At 44.9% G+C, this 13,919-nt stretch overlaps 1 protein-coding gene across 2 annotated transcripts in view; it reads left to right on the top strand.

Moving 5' to 3' along the window:
• LOC147749088 (retinol dehydrogenase 7-like) overlaps positions 1-13,919 on the top strand; it is a 246,583-nt gene that overhangs the window by 211,551 nt on the left and 21,113 nt on the right. For both annotated transcript variants that reach the window (XM_086966017.1, XM_086966024.1), the window contains exon 2: positions 49-381. In XM_086966017.1, the coding sequence (XP_086822143.1) occupies positions 69-381 (313 nt within the window). In that variant the 5' untranslated portion in view covers positions 49-68. The remainder of the gene's footprint in view (positions 1-48; positions 382-13,919) is intronic.

The raw sequence follows: 13,919 nt of genomic DNA, 5'->3' as shown, positions 1-13,919 counted from the left end.
CATAGCAGAATTCATGTACCTGCCTTTGATTGTTTGTTTCTGATGCAGCCAGAAGCTAAGGGCGCAGGATGTGGCTTTACCTGGCGATTCTGACGGGGCTGTACTTTGTCTTTCGGTGGCTTCTGGAGAGGCAGACGGTCCCAAAACTCCAGGACAAATATGTTTTCATCACTGGCTGTGACTCAGGTTTTGGGAACCTCCTGGCAAGCTGTCTGGACAAGCGAGGGATGCACGTGCTGGCGGCGTGCCTGACCCAGAAGGGAGCTGAGCAATTAAAGGAAGTCACCTCTCAGAGACTGCAGACCATCAACCTGGATGTCTCCAAGGGCGAGAGCGTGGCTGCCATGGCGCAGTGGGTGAAGCAGCAAGTGGGAGACAAAGGTAAGATGTTCAATTGCTAATCAATAACCATTTTTATTATACTTCATCTGATATTTTACTTAAAGTATGATAGGGTGATTTTGGGGAGCAAATGAACGTTCGTGCTCTTAAGCAGGGAACAAAATTGCTGTATGTCTTGTTTGGGAGGGCAGCTCAAACAGATATCAGGATTCAATGTTCATGGGCAAATGCCCCGGTTACTTACCGGTAATCTTCATTACTCTGAGTCCTTGTCTTCCTCGCCACAGTATTAACCATTGAGCCTCCGGCTCCCACAGAAACTCCAAGTCAAACTTTTACAGTCTAGTCTCCCTCTCCCTCTCCCAATATGGCCCCCGGTGGCAACAGCCAATCCCATAAAGGGATACAGAAAATAGCCAAATGACCTGAAAACCAAGCTGCAGACATGAAGCCACCAATAGGGCTGGGAGGGAAGGGAAACTATACTGTGGCGAGGAAGACAAGGACTCGGAGTAGTGAAGATTACCGGTAAGTAACCGGGGCATTACCTCCTCGTCCGTCTTCCTCGCCACAGTATTAACTATTGAGCCGATACCAAAGCATATCAGCTTCATGAACGGAAAAACAGCCCACATCACGAAGGCAGGTAAACAAAAAGTTTATTACCAAGAGGCAGATAAACAAAAGAAATCCCATCAAGGAACACCAGCAGTCATTCACAGAAGAGGCAAAGGAAACAGAGCCCCCACCCCCAACCTGAAGGCGGTAATGGGACATGAAGGTATGAGGGGACGACCAAGTGGCAGCTCAGCAAAAATCCTCCAAGGAGACCCCTTTAAACGCCGCCCAAGAGACAGCCACAGACCTGGTGGAACGGCTCTGAACAGGAAGAGAAGGAACCTCGGAAACAGAACCATATGCCAACAAAATAGTCTACTTAATCCAACCATTGACCGTGGAAAGGGAAGTTTTCAAGCCCTGACGGGACAAACCAAAATTGACAAATAAATTGTCCACCTTACAGAAGGAAGACGTGCGGGATAGATAAACCAACAAGGCACGTCGACATCTAACAGATGTAAAAGACACTCCTCATCCGAGGAAGGATTCGGGCAAAGAACAGGAAGGACCACCTCAGCAGACCGATGAAAGAAGGAATCAACCTTTCGGCATAAACGTAGGATGAGGGCGCAAGACCACACGATCCATCAAAACAACCAAAAACGGAGCAGACCGCAGGAAAGCCCCCAACTCCCCAATATGCCTGGCAGAAGCAATAGCCACAAGAAAGATGACTTTAAGTGTCAAAAACCTCAAATCAACCGTCTCCAAAGGCTTGAAAGGGGAAGATTGCAATGAACGTAAGACCAAAGGAAGGTCCCAAGGAGGAGGACACAGGATAGGCCGGGGCCGCTGGAAAGACAGGGACTTAAAAAGCTGCGCTACCAAAGGAGCCACCGAAACCAAAGGAAGGACATGAAAAGCCCGAATGGCGGCCCACTGAGCACGAATAGTAGAAATGGCCAAACCCAACTCAAAACCCTCATTAAGAAATTCAAGAATGTGAGCCGGGTCCAAAGAAGCCACAGACAGTCCGCGACGAAGGCACCAAGAAGCAAAGTTGTCCCAATGCTTAGCATAGGATTTTAACGTAGAAGGCCTCCGGGACTGCTGAATAACACCAGCAACAGCCAACGAACAACCACCTCGGATCAGGGATTCCCTCTCAAGAGCCAGACCCACAGACCCAGGGACCGGAACACAAGCAGTGGAAGCAGAGGGCCCAACAGAGGGAAAGGCACGAATGGTAAGGCCTACCCTGGTGTCACAGCCAATTCCAATAACAGGGGATACCAAGGGCGACGACACCACCCCAGAACAATCAGAAGGACAAAAGACCCCTCCCTCTTTTCTGCAATACAGCTGGAATCAGGGGAACAGGGGGAAAGGCATACAAGAGGCCCTGCGGCCAACGGAACAACAGAGCATCCACCCTACAAGCATCCCGGCAAGGCATAATTGTGCAAAAGCAGCGGACCTTGGCATTGGACTGGGACGCAAAGAGGTCTACAATCAGAGACCCAAACATCCGCCTCAACCTCCCGAACATCAAGTGCGTCAGGGACAAAGAACCCATGGAGGGGAACACACGGCTCAGACAGTCCATCACAGTGTTCTCCCAACCAGGTAGGTAAATCGCAGACAGGGACGCCAGGTGCAACTCCCCCCAAGAACAAATCTGACGACCGAGGCAACTGAGGGAGAGAACCCTGCAACCCCCCTGATGGTTGATATATGACATAACCACTTGATTGTCCGTCTGGACTTGCACATGGTGACCCAACAGAAGATCCGAGAAGGCTAACAGGCCCAACTGAACCACCTTCAGTTCCTTGTAGTTGGAGGAACAGGAGATCACATAACGAGACCAAACCCCTTGCGTTGTTGAATCCCCCAGAGTAGCACCCCAACCCAACAGGCTGGCATCGGTAGTGAGAATCTGAGATGGAAGAACTAGAAAGAGGTGACCTCGAGACGGTTGTATGATGTTACAACGCGTGTTATTACAGCGCATGCTGTTACATCGCATTCGTTACAATGACTGCGATGTTACCACGCTATGCCTTTAGAACGCAAGTCTTTACATCGACTTGCGCTAGGTGGCATGCTAACATTAGAAAAGTGTAATTTACTACTCCAACTCCAGTCCACTTATCAGTAGGGAAGGTGTTGGGATAGTAAACTACACTATTTTTAATGTTAGCACGCCATCTAGCGCAAGTCGATGTAAAGACTTGCGTTGTAATAGCATAGCGTGGTTACATTGCGGTCGTTGTAACGACCGCGATGTAACAGAATTGCGGTGTACTGACCGCGTTGTTAAGGATGTTTCCCCCTCGAGAAAGATGAACCACGTCCAACCACCAACTCAGGACCACCTTCTCGGAAGACAGAGGGATCAAAACAGTCATATCTAGGGAACAGGGGTCCCAATGCAACAAAACATGAGACACCACCGGATACATGTGAAGGCGAGCCCACGGCACCGTCAACAAAGATGCCGACATCAGACCCTGCACTCTCAACCAGAGGCTCACAGGATGAAAAGGCCCCAACAACAGGGATTGAACAGCAGAGATCAGAGACAGAATCCGAGCAGGGGGCAGGAACACCATCCCAACTGATTCTTGTAAAGTGCTACAATGTAAGTCAATTCCTGTGCAGGAACCAGGGAGGACTTCAGGACATTCACCAGGAATCCGTGACTCTCCAGGACATGGCACACTCGCCAGACATGCAACTCCGCCTTAGAAAGAGAAGAAGCAGAAATCAAAATATCGTTCAGAGAAGGAAAAACGCTAATGCCCTCCCCATGTAAATAGCCAGTAAGAGGGGCCAGAACCTTAGTAAAAACCCTGGGTGAAGAGCAGAGCCCAAAAGGCAATACCTGGAACTGATAGTTCCGACCCAGGACGCAGAACCGCAGAAACTTCTGATGGTTGGGGTGTACAGGCACATGGAGATTTGCATCCCTCAAGATTATCGAGGACAGAAAATCCCCTTGAGAAACAAGAGGAAGGATCACCTGGAGAGAAACCATCTTGAACTTTTGATGAGGAACAAAAGCATTCACCCATTTCAAATCCATCACAGGTCTGAGATCCCCTGTGCATTTGGACACCAGGAACAGAATGGAATACACTCCCAACCCCAATTGATCTCCTGGCACGGGAATCACCGCTCTCTTTTGCACCATGGATTTGATGCCTTCCAAAAGCGCCACCCTCTTCAGAGCGTCTCTGGGACAAGGAGTGGACCTGAAACAGTCTGGAGTAGTCTGGGTAAACCCAAGACTAAAACCCTCTGAGTCCACCTGAAGGACCCACTGATCTGAAACAGACTCGCTCCAAGAGTCCCGGAAGAAACCTAGACGACCCCCAACTGGACCCACTCCAGGAGCAACCCAGTCATGATTTTGAAGCAGGGGAGGAGGAGGCAGAAGCGCCGGAGAACCAGGACTTGTCAAAGGAAGGAGCACCCCGGCCACGCCCCCTCCCACGAAAGGGCTGACTCGAACGGCCCCTCCGTGAAGGGCCAAAAGCCCTCTGTCAACCAAAAGCACGGAAGCGACCAGGCTGGTCAGGAGCAATCAGCTTTCGGTCTTCCGCCGTTTTCTTCACCATATCATCCAACGGGGAACCAAACAGCTTAACACCAGTAAAGGGGATCTTCATCAACAACCCTTCTGCGTAGCATCAGCCTTCCAGGAGCGGAGCCACAATTGCCTCCTATCAGCGACAGAAGACCCTGCCGCAGAAGCAGCCGCCCCCAAGGAATCAAACGATACGTCAGAAAGGACACAAACCTGTTGCTCCATCATAGCCAGCGTAGAAGACACATCTTCTCCCTGGTCCAACAATTCTGCCAATGACTGAAAATCCTTAAGCAAAGACTGGATGGCGTAAGAAGAATAGGCCGCCGCCCGGATGGAAAAATTAGCAGCAGCAAAAGTGCGTTTCACCGCACCATCCACCTTACGATCCACAGGGTCAGCAGGAGAGGAATCCTCAGAAACAACAGTCCCATGAGAGGACATACTGGCCATCAAGGAATCAACCTTAACGGAGGAAGGAAATTTCACTGAAAAGTCCTGCAATGGATAGCGTTTATTCAAAAAACGTGGAAAAGAGCCCTTGTCCACATCCTTCCATTCCGTTTCCAAAACCTTCAACACAGAAGAATGAAGGGGCAAAGATTCGGGCTCAGGACGCTGATATTGAGAAAACAAATCATCCTCCAAAGGCACAATAGAATCAGGAAAAACCAAATCCTTGCGAATGTGACCAAGCACCACCTTAAGGTCGGCACCCTGCACAAAATGTCCCTTGACGTCAACATCCTCCTCCATCTCAGAGTCAAGAGCAGGAGCATCATCAGCCCTCGCCTTTAGCAGGAGGAACAGCCACCTTATCCTGTAAAGCAGCAGCCACAGCAGAATTAATCATCTTCTGCAAAAACTCCATAGAAGGAATTATCACCCCAGAACCAGAAGCCAAATTCACGGAGCAAGGTTCAGCCAAATCGGAAGAACCACCTTCCATGACAGCCAAACACCAGTGAAACCACACAGGCACCATTCAGAAAATACGACTGGTAAAAGAGGCCGGAAGTTGCTAGGCAACCAACAAAACCTCCCACTGCACGCTCATAACACATTTATAAAACCGGAGGAAGTCCGACGCGCCTCCCCATTGAAGCCGCCAGACTCCCTCGACAAGAAAAATGCAGCAGAGGCAAAATATAAGGTAAGGAACAACGGAGAAGCTCATCAACTCCGTTCACCGACGGGGGAAGAAACAAACACCAGGAGCGCCTAATGCCCGCCGAGCAGGACGCGCTAAATAGTGCCAAATGAGTCAGGAAGACCGCTAAAGCAGGACAAGACTCGTGTGTCCCCCAATGGAGGCTGACTCCCATGCGAGCCCACCTCCATTTAAATCCTGAGTCCGCTAAGGCAGGACAAGAGGAGATAAAGAAAAATGGTAGATGCAGGGAACAGTCAATAAAACAAAATAAAACACACTAACATTCCCGAACACCAAAACCCTACAAGGACCCAGAGCCCAGCTAACGCAGGACCCCAGCCCCACTTACCTGCATCGCAGGCAGACAGCACTCGGAGTAGTGCAGAAACGAAAAAACAGGTGGTTTGGCTGTTTTCTGTATCCCTTTATGGGATTGGCTGTTGCCACCGGGGGACATATTGGGAGAGGGAGAGGGAGACTAGACTGTAAAAGTTTGACTTGCAGTTTCTGTGGGAGCCTGAGGCTCAATGGGTAATACTGTGGTGAGGAAGACGGACGAGGAGGTAATGGAAGGTGCACTCGTTGAAATCAGACTCAAGATCACTTAGACCCCAAAAAATGTTTTTCTTTCTTTATTCGGTTAATCTTTAACAGGAACGGCACAGCAACGGAAGTCTTCCAGCTACCATGCTGGAAATCGCCGTTCATCGTGAAGAGTAACACCTGCCATCCATTGCCCATCTCGTTATCCCTTGTGCGTATTATCACCGGGACTACATAAGTGTTTTTGCATATATATCTACATTTAAATAGAATTGCAAGACATTCAATCACATCTTGCGTCTACCTTTTTAATTGTAACACGCCTTTATCATATTGGCCACCTATCTTCTGGTACTGTGAAGTTGTACACTGATTAGCTATAGTAATAAACTTCTCCTTCCATGACTCCACTTCCTGGGATGAGACGCGGCTTCACGTGGATTGTATAACCACTTTGGGTTAATTCACCCATCAACTTAATAGATTATTATTATTGATCTGACGTGCATGCTGTGCCTCTCGTGAATTTGTCATTTGCACTACTTTGGACTTTTCCCATCGCATATTAGCCTACCATACGTAGAGCCCTGACGAAGTTCCTTCCTGGAACGAAACGCGTTGGCTGTGTGCCGTTCTTGTTAAAGATTAACAGAATAAAGAATGAAAAAAAATGTTTTGGGACTAAGTGATCTTGCGTCTGATTTCAACGAGTGCACCGTCCATTTTCCCATGAACATTGTGACCTAATTTGCGCCTTGGGACGACGGGTGCGGGAAGTGTTTTTGCACCAACCTAGGATTGTTGTTGATACATGTGTCTTGGTTGAGCTGGACCCTGGTTGGTCGTTATGTTCTTCATTGTTCAAGATATCAGGATTCAGTAAATGCTGACAAGGTAACATTCATTAAAAGTCACAAGGTAGCACTTGCATAAGGATACAATATCCATTTATATATATTTTACGGGAGGGTAGATTAAGGGATTCATTAATGTTGATGAATGAATGTATGATGAAAATAATATGCAAATAATACACATATTTTTCTCGTGAGCCATTTGGTTTATTTTGAGGTTTCGCATCTTGATGATAACCTATTAGGAAGCAGCCCCTTGCTTATCATTGGTTAGCCTTCATGTTGCTTTTTTGTTAATTTTGTTTGCTTTCTATACATTTTCTGCCCCTTTCTGTGTTTGTTTGTGACATGGAGAATAGCTTCTTTATCATTCTTTTGAATGGCTGCCTTGTATCCTTCCATGGCTCTACATCAGGGAACTACTTCTTTCTTTTTCCTTCAGCACTCAGTGGGAGGGCATGTATTTTATTGCTCTTTCCCCCATGTGACGTTTCCCTCCTCTTATCTCTGCACTCTATGTTGCTTTATCCTTCCAAGCCTATCCGTTTCTTCCCCTGCCCCTCCCCATCCTGCTCAGATTGTTTAGGGGAGAGGGTGTTTGTATTTATAACCCCACCCAGCTCCTCCATTGCTTCCCCACCTACTTCTCCTTGCAGGGTTTACTTGCAGAATCCCAACGTGCTGTCCTCTCCCCCTCCCCATCTCTTGCTTTTCATGGTCTGACAGCGCGGTTGTCTCCAAACAAATTATGTGAGTATTACCAGGAAAGGGCTTTGGCTCCGCCTAATGTTGGTGGCCAGGAGTATCTGTTTTGACTGTGCAGAAGTTGTCTACTTCAACAAAAAAAGTACTTGCCCTTCAAACAGTGGTGATCATTCTGTTTATTTATAAAACTGCCTGAGGTTGAACTTAAGCGGTACACACACACATGCCATTGAAATGATATTGAAGAGGCTTAGATAATAAAATAATTTATGGTGTTTCTCTCAAGCAGCAGCACAGATGGGAGGAATGCAGTCACGTAATTGGATTTTTAGGTTTGGCTTGACAGTGCATTCAAAGGTCAGACCTATTGGCAATGCCAATGCTTGTTAAAAAATGCCCTTTTATGTTTTTCAGACCCTGGCAGGACCTGGCATCTGCAGCTTCCTACCCGAGTGTTCCTTTCTAAATTATGCACTTTTGTATACTTCTTGGAACGGTATTCAGACAGAAAACACACATTATTTATCAAGCTTTGCTACAGGTTTCTTTATTCATCTTACATTTTCTTTCCAGTGCTTGTCAGCAGCAGCAATAATGCATTATTTCCATCATGAAAGGAAGCAAGAGTACGACAGGTACTATTTGCTGCCCTTTGGGAAAAGAAAAGAATGAGCCACTTGCATTGTTAAATTGTGGTGCTGACCTAAAAGGAATACAGACATAGCTTATCCGGCAAGATCGATATGGAAGGCTCCAAATCTTCGAGACATGCTTAAACTCAGGTGTCTTCCATGCTTCTAATCCTATTTAAAATAATCCTATTGAAAATGAAGTGCAAACTTTTTGTCATAAAATGGGTTAAAGCAACATTAAAACGAATCATATTAGAATATATCTACTCATATATGTGTGTGTGTGTGTGTGTATATATATATATATATATATATATATATATATATATATATATATATGATTCAAAGTCCTGCTCCGTTCTTGCATTCCTATAAACAACGAAAACCACAGGTACAGACCACTCCACAGCGCTGAGTTTTGAAATTCAAAGGTGGTTTATTCCCTCGTAGTTGCCAGCATGACGCGTTTCGGCTACGACTCGGTAGCCTTGATCACATGCCAGACAGAACCAATAACAGTGAATAAATAGGACGCACAATTAACACACAAAGGGGGCGTGTATAATCATAGACACTGAAAACACATATAGTTTGCATCACATCCTGGTAAAAAACAGACCCCATGTTAACCAACGTTAAATACATAGATTCGTAAATAAATGTTGAATATGCTTATTATATACAACCTATTGATTAAAATCATTTTTAGAGGTTGAAAATTTATGAAATCATAAAACCATTTATATGCAGCATAATTTTCAAGTATACGTTAATATCCTGATTTAAGGATCAAGGGTCTACAGGATAAAAATACATATCTAGATGTTTTAGATACATACGAGTAGTGTCTGCTGCCCTTCGGTGTTACTAAAGTGCTAGTGCTAAAATTATTAATCTATTTGTGCAAACACGCGTGCAAAGTGCAAAGTGCAAAGTGCAAAGTCAGCCATGACTAAGAGACAGATCCCTGCCTCACATACACCTCATTGGTCAAAGGCTGATAATATAAAAAGCGGGGAGGGGGGGGGGGAGGACAGAAGCGCTCAAAAACCATGTTACGCCTATTAAGAGGTTTACATGTAATGATACCAAAAATACATACGTCAACTACCTCTACCCCATTTTATACAGTAGAAATTGATGGACTCAAGAAATGATGTCAAAAATCAGAAACGCCCTGTGGGAAACCAAGACTTATGGCATAGTGCCCTTTTCATCCCCACATTTGGTTTCTGACACAATACAAATTGTTCAATTCTGCCCAGAACAACAAGATCATTGAACGAATGATTCATCCACTTTCTGAGAAATGGTGACTAAATTCCAGATTGACTTCAGAGCGAGGTGGATTATAGAAAAACAGCTACACATTACAAACCGTGCACATGATCATTCTATGCAGAGAGAGTTCTATTTCAACCTTCTCACAAGAACTCCCTCATATAAAAGAAAAAGGATACACAGGGCTACAGGATGTAAGGGGGGTTAGAACCTTCAAATAGAATAGAAGACTGCCACTCTTCATCTATACACCCCAATCTCCCAACAAAATTTACAGGAAACAATGAAGGTCCTCCCCTGTGTTTAACCCATTGGGAATTCTAGTATCTAAAAGCAAGATGTACTTGCTCTCCAGCTGCCTGAGTGATTTCTCTCTATTTCCACCCCTGATGTTTTTAGGAATTCCGTCAATGATGAAATATCTTAAATCATTCACATTTTTCTGATGGACTAAACCAAAATGGCGTGCGACCGGATAGTTCTCATCAGAATTGACGATGGCCCTGAGATGTTGGAGGATGCGGTTAAAGGCCTGTAGTTTAGTGCTTCCAACATACTTGAGCCCACAAGTACATTGGAGCACATAAACTACGAAGTCAGTCCGGCATGTAAAATGCCCCTTGATTGAAATGGGTGACGGATCAAATGCAGAACAATACTCCTTGGTTGAAACACCAAATTTGCATGCTCTGCAAGAGATGCATTTATAAAATCCTGATTTATCAGATAACCAATTTTTCTTTATGTTTACCTCTGGGCTAGATCTAACTAAGGCATCCCTCATAGAGGGTGCCCTTCTAAAGATTACAATTGGTTCCTCTGGTAATAAGGATGCCACACTGATATCTGTTTTCAACAAAGGCCAATGTTTTCTTAATATCCCCCTTACTTTCCTTTCCTCACTATTGAAAGTCGTGATCATACTGATTCTGTCAGGGATTTCTGTTTTTGGCTCTTGTCTAATACTGATGGCTCTAGTGGAATTGAGATATTCATCCCGGTTCAACTTATTCGCTCTATTTAAAGCCTCTTTAAGGACAGTTGTTTGATAGCCTCTAGCAACAAATCTAAGGAACGCCTCATTCTGACATTTCTCCAAATCAACCTCGGAACTACATATTCTACGTATGCGTAGAAATTCCCCATACGGAATACTTTTCACAAGGTGTCCTGGATGTGCACTATCGGCGTGCAAGATGGAATTGCCCGCCGTAGGCTTTCTGTGGAGTCTGGTATGTAGTTTCTCATCTTGGACATAGATCTCAACATCCAAGAATTGAATCATACTTTTGCTGATCTGTGATGTAAACCTGAGATTTAGTTGGTTATCATTGATGACTCTAACAAATTCAGCTGCTGATTCTTCCGAACCCCTCCAAATCATGCAAATAAAATCAATGAAACGCCAAAAATGGGCAATATTGTTGGGAAACAAACTAGCAAGTGACCCCATGAGGACATGTTCCTCCCACCACCCTACATGTAAACATGCGTAGGTGGGGGAGAAACATGCCCCCATGGCCACTCCTCTCAATTGCTGATAAATTTCTCTATCAAACAAATAATAATTGTTGTTAAGGCATAAATCCAACATCCTTAGACGCATATTACTATGTTGACTGAAAGCAATATCTCGCTTACCCAAGAAACACTTAACAGCGTTCAGTCCATCCTGATGTGCAATACTAGTATATAGAGAATCTATATCTAGAGCTATCAAAACTGACTCATTATCCCACACAATATCATTAATCTTAGACAAAAAATGTCCAGTATCCTTGATGAACGAGGGTAATGCCTCCACATATTCATGAAGGAAATGATCAACATATCGTGAGATAGATTCTAACAAGCTGCCCTGGGCCGAGATGATAGGCCGGCCAGGGACTGGGATAGTCTGCTTATGAATCTTCGGTATCAAATAGAAGAAAGGGGTCACCGGAAAATCATTTTTTAGGAAAGCATGTTCTTGCTTGCTTAATAAACCTTCACGCCTCCATTGATTGAGATCCTTGTGAACCTTATCCTTGAGGCGCAGGATATCAATGAAGCTGCCTTTTTTGTAACAAGTTTGATTACTCAAATGTTTTTCAGCTTCAGCCATGTACTGAGTGCGAGGCCAGATAACAGTGTTGCCTCCTTTGTCCGCTTTATTTATGATGAGATTAGAGTCACTTCTCAATTTCTTCATAAGTTTATTGTATTGTTTCTCTACGTATTTCATACTTTTACTTTTTCTAGACACAGTGTGCTGTAGTTTCTTCAAATCCTCCACAACTATATCCCCAAAAGCATCTATATTGTCTTTAGGCATTATTGGGTAAAATGTGGAGGGAGGTTTAAATTTAGTGGCACAAGGTAGATTTGTCATAATGCCTGCATTTCTTAGATTTTGTTGGGTCGCCCCTGCAACAAAATCCTCTTCCAGGACCAGTTCATGTGCAACTTTCAAAGCACTGGTGTCAGAAATGGAGAACACTCTAGAAGGATGAGACTTTTCCACAATGTCAGAAGCTTTCAATTGGGCATTTGATAGCTTGAAATGCTTTTTTAATTTTAGCTTCCGTATAAATTTAAATACGTCAACACGGGTTTGCACATAATTGAACGAGTTTTTAGGGCAATATGACAGACCCAAAGATAATAGTTGTAGTTCGGCTTTATCCAACACTGTTTCGGATAAATTAATCACTGTATTAACCTCTGAATTGACCGACATTTGCCCCACAATGTTGGTAGTTGAGCCTGCATCATCATTATCAATTGGTGTGGAATTAATGTACAAACCGGAGGTAGACGATGGTTCAACATCTGAGGTTACCATTTCTTTCCTCTGCCTCTCCCTCTCTTTGATGCTCCGCTGCCTCCTGCATTTCCTCCTTGCGCTGCGTTTTTTGTTGGCTGCTGTTCGTTTAGTTTCCGCTGCTGCCGGGTTTGAGGTTGCAATGTTTTGAATCTGTCCTCGACCATAAAACCCAATTCCTCTGAAGGAGTGTATTTAGTGGGCACTGGACACTGGTTGGAGCTACCTGCTACTGTATCCTCTGAGTCACTTCCACTAGTAACAGAGCTCATTTCAGGTTCGGACAAATCCACGGTTTGATTATTTATAGAGGTTTGTACATTGGCCTTGGGTGCCATGGCTTGCCGCTTTGCGTTATCAAACTTGCGCGCAAACGTAAAAATTCTACCAGTTTCATAGTCATTTTTGTCGCGCGCAAATTTGTATTGTTTCCTCGTGCTGATAGTTTCCTGATGTTTTGCAAGTCTGATATCAATCTCATCCCTTGTCTTTTTTACAAACTCTTGATCTATATATATATCCATACTAATATAATAAAGAGAGAGCCCAAACCTTTGAGGCAGGTAATCTCAGGAACCACAGCACCAATCACAACACCCAATACAGCGTTGGAAAGGGCAGTTGCAGCAGAAGGACATAGGCTATGCAGACGCCCACCATATACATTTAAAAGGTAAAAGAATCGTGCCAGCAAAGCAGTCCCTTGTGGGCGTGTCTGCGTTGTGCTGTGGGCGTGTGCTGGGGGCGTGACAAACGCTGGTGGCGTGTGGTACGTTCTGCCCTTCATGGCATGTCTCATATTGTCTGCTAATCCCACCCTGCTCCCTTTAAATATCCCTGCACCCCATAATCGTAACCCATCCTTACTCCTTAAAATACCCCAACACCCTTAAACACTAACCCATCTTAACCCTATAAATATACCCTGTACCCCAAAACCCAAACCTATCGCTAAACCCTAAAAATACCCCTGTACCCCAAAACCCAAACCTAGCCCTGAACCCTATAAATACCCCTGTACCTCAAAACCCGAACTTATCCCTGAACCCTAAAAATACCCCTGTACCCCAAAACCCAAAACCTAGCCCTGAACCCTAAAAATACCACTGTAACCCAAACCTAGCTCTGAACCCTAAAATACCCCTGTACCCCAAAACACAAACCTAGCCCTGAACCCTTAAAATAACCCTGTACCCCAAAACCCAAACCTACCCCTGAACCGTAAAATACCCCTGTACCCCAAAACCCAAACCTAGCCCTGAACCCTAAAAATACCCCTGTACCCCAAAACCCAAACCTAGCCCTGAACCCTAAAAATACCACTGTACCCAAAACCCTAACCTACCCCTAAACCCTAAAAATACCCCTGTACCCCAAAACCCATACCTATCCCTAAACCCTAAAACTACCCCTGTACCCCATAACCCAAAACTATATCTGAACCCTTAAAATA

This window comes from Lissotriton vulgaris, chromosome 1_1 (genome assembly GCF_964263255.1).
Source record: "Lissotriton vulgaris chromosome 1_1, aLisVul1.2, whole genome shotgun sequence".
NCBI classification, from domain to species: Eukaryota; Metazoa; Chordata; class Amphibia; order Caudata; family Salamandridae; genus Lissotriton; species Lissotriton vulgaris.
The sequence above is the reverse complement of the archived record's forward strand: the minus strand, read 5'-3'. Positions and strand labels throughout refer to the sequence as shown.